General features: G+C 52.0%; 1 protein-coding gene across 1 annotated transcript; it reads right to left on the reverse strand.

The window, feature by feature from the left end:
- Window positions 1–847: 847 nt before the first annotated feature.
- LOC122365364 (cytochrome P450 2J6-like) lies at window positions 848–5,610 on the reverse strand. The gene is made up of 3 exons (XM_043336517.1): window positions 5,364–5,610; window positions 4,415–4,581; window positions 848–2,835 (listed from the first exon to the last, which is right to left on the reverse strand). Exons 1-3 carry the CDS (start codon window positions 5,449–5,451, stop codon window positions 1,591–1,593), a joined length of 1,500 nt encoding a protein of 499 aa, XP_043192452.1. The 5' UTR covers window positions 5,452–5,610; the 3' UTR covers window positions 848–1,590.
- Window positions 5,611–6,741: the final 1,131 nt, after the last annotated feature.

A 6,741-nucleotide genomic window follows, 5' to 3' on the forward strand; every position in this document is an offset into this window, starting at 1 on the left:
AGTGATTAAATGTTAATTCGGTACCTTGGGGAAAGATGCCCCCTGCCCTGATGGGGAAAGACGCCCCCCTATTTCCGTACGCTGTCCTTCAAGCAACCCGTCGAATCATTATTACATACTTGTGCTGAGAGACTAAAGCCGATCTGGGACTATTGAGAGTCCAATACGGTCAGGAGCTCGCCATGTCGGTCTCTTAGCCCATACGCCGACTTTTTGGGCGGCCACTGACTCTGAGAGCCCTCACGACAGCTTCTGTGGGCCCCATTATTGGCTCCAAGACCCCTCACGACATCCTTTGAGGGCTCCCACGCTGGCTCCACGGGCCGCGCTAGCATCTGAGGTCCCCACGATGGGCTTGAGGGCCCTCAAGCATCATAAGGGCCCTACGACGGTCTCCGAAGGCCACCACGGAGGCTCGTTTGGCCGCGCTGGACATGATGGCCCTCACGATGACCTCTGAAGCCCCTCACGACGACTTTTTAGGGCCCTTATGATAGCGTTTAGTGTCTTCCGCAGGCCCGAAGGGACTACTGATTCCTTCAGGCAATTCACGTGCCCATTTATGTCACTTATAGTGCAGGGGGCATCTTACCCAACGCCAGGGGGCATCTTTCCCACCCTCTGGGGTAAGATGCCCCCTTTCACTTCTTTAGGAAAATGCTTAATAGCAAAAAAGTTATCATATTTCAGGCACGAAAGTGTAATATTTTTTGGAGAAAAATGATGTCGGCTTCCGTTGAAACTCCAAGTTTTTGCTTTCCGATTGTCATTTTCGAATAATATATGACATTGCAAAACCCTGGGCATCTTTCCCCACTCTCCCCTATGTAACTACATAATAACACTAGCACTACATAGCATGTACCAGGCTATCCTAGTCTTATAACTCCAGAAAGTGTAGAACATATCGGTATCAAGAACCTCATGCACCCTAAACGAGGTCGGCTACTCCGGTGCAGGTAGTAAAGGCCTGACTACACTATGCGTTTTCTGTGTGTTGTTATGCGTGTTCATGCACTTTGCGTTTTTAGGCTTTGTTTTTTTTTTTGCCTAATATCGTTCTAGAAAGAAGTTATAAATAATATGATTTTTACACTAGTTGTGCATTAGTTATAGGCATACAAAAGTTAATATAAAATTTAATATAAAAAGCATCACAAAAACGTTATATCGTTTCTTTCTCTAAAACGATATTACGCAAAAGACGCAAACCCGCAAAAAACGCACGCAGAAATGCAAGGTGTAGCCAGGCCTTAATTCGCATCGATCGTTGCATAGATCAGCTAGTAAGCGACAATACACAACAACGTAGCACACCAAAACCTATCCTATCTACATATATCATCTCGCTAATAGGATGAAATATTAGAAGCATCAAGCTTCAAATATGTTGCTCAAAAACTCTGACAAGTTTTTTTTGGAAGATGGAGAAGTTTCGCAGAAGTTAGACGCAACTGCCGATTATTCCAATAGCTCTGTGTGGTAACTATGTACGAGAAGGGGATAGAATGCTGATCTATGCCGCTTTGCTCTCGTACACTGCCGAAGGTGGAGAGCAGTCAGCTCTGACCCCGGTCGGGTCGGTCGGGATCAGTCACGCCCGGGCGTCTGACGCCGCTCCACGGTCAGCCGGAAGTCTCGCGGCCTCATGATCAGGTTCGGCTCCGGATGGTCCAGTCCGCCACCCTGTCCGGGGCTCAGCCGCATCGTGAACCGCTGCAGCAAGCCGGCCGTGAACAGAAACACCGACTGGCGCGCGTGCGCCTCGCCAATGCAGTGGCGCTGGCCCAGGCCAAACGCCAGCACCCGCTTCCGCAGGCGCGACGCGTCCGGCACGAGGAACCGCTCGGGCCGGAAGGTCTCCGGGTCGCCCCAGAACTCCGGGTCGTGGGTGACGCTGCGCCAGTCAAACATGACGCGGCAGTCGGCCGGGATGTGGTAGCCGCCCAGCTGGGTGGCTCCCAGCGTCGTGTTGTGCTGCGTCACAGGCACCGGCTGCGCGAACCGGAGCACCTCCTCCAGCACGGCCCCCAGGTACGTCATGGCCGGCATGTCGTCGATGGCGGGCCGGCGCTCGGGGCCGATGACGCGGTCCACCTCCTCGGCGGCGCGCTCCTGGACGTCGCGGTGCATCGCCAGCAGCAGCAGCACCCACTCCATCTCCGTGTTGGTCGTCTCCATGCCGGCAATGAAGAGGTCCTTCAGCAACACCAGGAGGTTCTCCTCACAGTAGAGGTCGCCCTTGCTGTCCAGTCGCTGCTGGCGGACAAACGCCTCCAGCAGGTGAAGCGGCGGCGCGTCACCGACCTGGTCGTCCGGCGCGGCCTTCTGCCGGTCCACCATCGGGCGGAACTGGTCGACCAGCTCCCGCACGTCCTGCCGGAACTGGCGGTAGCCCGAGAGCTCCGGTGCCACGTAGCTCAGCCAGGGAAACAGCTCCAGGTGGATGAACGACGGACTCAGCGTGTTCATGTTGCGGTCGACCACCTGGATGAGGTGCTGGAGCTGGCCGTCGCGGGCCAGTTTTTGGCCCAGTACCAGCTGCATCAGCGAGTTGGTCGCCGCCAGCGTAAAGAGATGTCGCGCGTTCACCTCTCTACCCTCGTCAGCGGCCGCCTCCATCTGCTGCAGCACGTCCGCCAGCTCGTCGTTAAGGTTATCGGTGCGCTGCTTTCGCCCGAAGCCCTGGCCGTGGAGGGTGCGCACGGTGAAGCGGCGCATCTCGTGCCACGTCTCGCCGTCTGTGAAGATCAGTCCGCGGCGCCGGAACAGGCCGTGCTCCCGGAACGTTAGCGGAGAGCCGACCCCGGTCAGCGCCCGGCTGCTGCTGGCCTCCTGCGGACAGGGGGCGCGTCAGGTGACAGAGAGGGGCGCCGTGACAGGTGACAGAGAGGGCCGGGTCAGAGGACAGAGAGGGCCGAGTCAGACGACAGGGAAGGCTGTGCCAGACGACAGAGAGGGCTGTGGGCTGCTGCTGGCCTCCTGCGGACCGGGGGCGCGTCAGGTGACAGAGAGGACCGTGACAGGTGACAGAGATAGAGATGTCAATCGGATACCAACTTTTTGGTATACCGATATCAAACCGATACCAACTTGGTATTTGGTATTTCAATCGTAATGTGTTTGGTATTTTGTTGGTATCATAAGCCCTCACTAATGTATTATATAATACTGAACGAGGCCGGTGTAATTAAATTTTCAAGACCGAGGTCCTTACTGGATTTTTGAACGAGGCCGAAGGCCGAGTTCAAAAATCAGTAAGGACTGAGGTCTTGAAAATTTATCACCGGCCGAGTTTGGTATGTATTTTACTGTATGCCAACGATAAATTTATTTTCTGGACCGAAGCTCTTAGCCGACATAGGAACGAGACCATCCCAAAATGTTGGCTTAATGCATTCTGGTAATGCATTTTTGACCGTGGTCAATTTGCTTACACCAGTTATTACCACACCCCTCTGGCTAATGTATTTGAATAGGCCAGGCATACAGTAAAAGAGGCTAATAAATCGGTAAAAAGTTGGTATTTCCCTCAGTTTCCCAAGTTGGTTTAGTTTCGGTATTTTCCCGTGGTTTTGGTTGGTATTTGGTTTGGTATCGGTATTCCGATTTTCCGTAATTGACATCACTAGACAGAGAGGGCCGTGTCAGGTGACAGAGAGGGGCGCCGTGACAGGTGACAGAGAGGACTGGGACAGACGACAGAGGGCCGTGATAGACGACAGAGAGGACTGTGACAGACGACAGAGAGGGCTGTGTCAGATGACATAGAGGGCTGTGTCAGACGACAGAGAGGGCTGTGTCAGATGACAGAGAGGGCTGTGTCAGATGACAGAGAGGGCCGTGACAGGTGACAGAGAGAGCCGTGACTGGCGACAGAGAGGAACGTGATAGACGACAGAGAGGACTGTGTAAGATGACAGAGAGGGCCGGGTCAGACGACAGAGAGGGCCGTGTCAGACGTTAGAGAGGGCCGTGTCAGACGACAGAGAGGGACGCGTCAGATGACAGAGAGGGCCGTATCAGGTAAGTGATAGGGCTGTGATATTTGACAGGGAGGGGACAGGTCACACGGCTGAGAAAGATGTGCCAGATGACAGGAAAGGGTGTGTAAGACTAGGAGAGCCGTGTCAAATGACAGGGAGGGTGTGATATGACAAAGAGGGTTGTGCCAGACTAAGAGAGCAGTATCACGTGACTAGGGTTGTGTCAGATGACATGGAGGGTCGTGTTGGATTCACATCGGCAGGTTCAGATTTGCAGATTCGCATTAAACGGTATACTTTGGCATTACATAGGAGATAGTTGCAAATTGCATAACGAAGGCATATCCCAGTTACCCAGTATATCCAATGTGATATATTGCACCATTCCAGTGATGGTCCAGTCACAGCCAAGTATTCGGAATGCTTACACTGATGAGGTCGTAGCCGCGAACAATAACGAGCGGCTGGTCCATAAATATTTTGAAGAAGATGAGGTTGCCGTACTGGTCGCCCCATTTCTTAAACTCTTCGTACGCTAGGGTGTTTACTATCCTTCCCTGCTGCAGACTTCCCAGAAATGGGATGCTGAAGGGGCCTGTAAAACGATCAGCCATCTTAGTGTGTTTTATGGCGTTCACACAGACAACTGGCGTAACAGCCATCACTCCAGATTAAAAATTCAGAGAGAGAGAGAGAGAGAGAGAGAGAGAGAGAGAGAGAGAGAGAGAGAGAGAGAGAGAGAGAGAGAGAGAGAGAGAGAGAGAGAGAGAGAGAGAGAGAGAGAGAGAGAGAGCGAGAGCGAGAGCGAGAGCGAGAGCGAGAGCGAGAGCGAGAGCGAGAGCGAGAGCGAGAGCGAGAGCGAGAGCGAGAGCGAGAGCGAGAGCGAGAGCGAGAGCGAGAGCGAGAGCGAGAGCGAGAGCGAGAGCGAGAGCGAGAGCGAGAGCGAGAGCGAGAGCGAGAGCGAGAGCGAGAGCGAGAGCGAGAGCGAGAGCGAGAGCGAGAGCGAGAGCGAGAGCGAGAGCGACAGACAGACAGACAGACAGACAGACAGACAGACAGACAGACAGACAGACAGACAGACAGACAGACAGACAGACAGACAGACAGACAGACAGACAGACAGACAGACAGACAGACAGACAGACAGACAGACAGACAGACAGACAGACAGACAGACAGACAGACAGACAGACAGACAGACAGACAGACAGACAGACAGACAGACAGACAGACAGACAGACAGACAGACAGACAGACAGACAGACAGACAGACAGACAGACAGACGGACAGACAGACGGACAGACAGACAGACAGACAGACAGACAGACGGACACTTCAGTGAATGGGCATTTTCCCCTGTGTGAATTTCCTCTCACCGGGCGGGTAGTTTTTCCATCTCTCGGTGAAGATGCGGACGCCGACCACCACCGCCAGCACCATCAGCACTAGCACCAGCACCAGCATGGTCACCACCGTCTCCCACTGGTGCCGTCCGACACCAGCCGATTGCGGCACCGCTCTGCCGGCACCCTCGATCGGCACCACTCCACCGCCCGGGCCGATTTTACACCCACTCTCTTCCTTTCACACGCACTGAGCCGTCTGATGCGGCCCGTCCCAGGCCCGTTTTTGGTGGGCTGGGAACTGTTTACGGTGACCTTCGGCCACGTTCGGAATAGACGGATGGAAAACCAAGGTTACCTCGAGGTCAGCGACCGTAGAGGCGCGCCCAAGTGGCTCAGAAGCGAACATCTGTCAAAGGAAGCCGGAATTGGAGATTCTTATAGGACAACATGTGTGATTGGTAATCCGTTAAGAAATTGAGAACTAGATAACTACTGGATAACTAAACCAGGATGTGCACTGTGCAGTAGGTACGGTACTTCAAGCTGAATGTGTTTTGGTATTTTGTATTTTTAATGATTCGTCATTAGTGAGATAGATTCGTCACCTATATAGCCCGCGCCCCGTAGGGGGGGGGCCGAAACGGCCCCCCCTGTCCTTTTCGGTCGATATCTCCTAAACGGCTGGAGATATCGCCACCAAACTTTCAGGACCCCTCCGGGCATCAATTTTACACATTGTGACCAAAAATTTTTCCAGAGGCTATGATAGGTTGGCCACAAATGACGTCAGAGTGACGTCATGTTCTGTCATTTTCGACCGAAAAAAGACCTTCGCGAGAACACCTGTCAGGACTACAGCTTTGAAGATACAGAAAAATGATCAAAACATAAAAGGTGTAGAATTGACAGGGCTACAAAACTGCTTATCTCGAATTTTTGAAATTTTTGAGTTTTGACCCCCAAAAATCAAAAAAACATTTTTTTGGATATATTCGCCAAAAAATCCAAAAAGTTTTTTGAGTTTCGAAAAAACCGGAATATATGTGATAGTGCCTACCGTCTTCTATCTACATACCAAATTTCAGATCGATACCTCGTTTTTTGGCCAAGTTATAGCGAAAAAAGTGTTCAAAAATGATGACGTCAAATTTTCAAACTCAATTTTTGGCAATTCTAGAACTCGTAGAGCAAAACGAAGACCACCATTAGACTCCCCGTGACGAGCTGCATCGAATCGATACCCATTTTATGCAAAAATATCAACTTTGAAATTTGACCTAATTTGACCTGACCTTGACCTGACCTTCACAAAAAAGTGACCTAGGCTGGCCCCAAAGGCTGCCTAACCCACATAATCGCATTTGTCATGTAAAATGGACCATAAAACATGTATCACACGACACATTCA

The sequence above is a fragment of the Amphibalanus amphitrite genome, unplaced genomic scaffold (genome assembly GCF_019059575.1).
Source record: "Amphibalanus amphitrite isolate SeventyFive unplaced genomic scaffold, NRLGWU_Aamphi_draft 000735F_arrow, whole genome shotgun sequence".
NCBI lineage: Eukaryota > Metazoa > Arthropoda > Thecostraca > Balanomorpha > Balanidae > Amphibalanus > Amphibalanus amphitrite.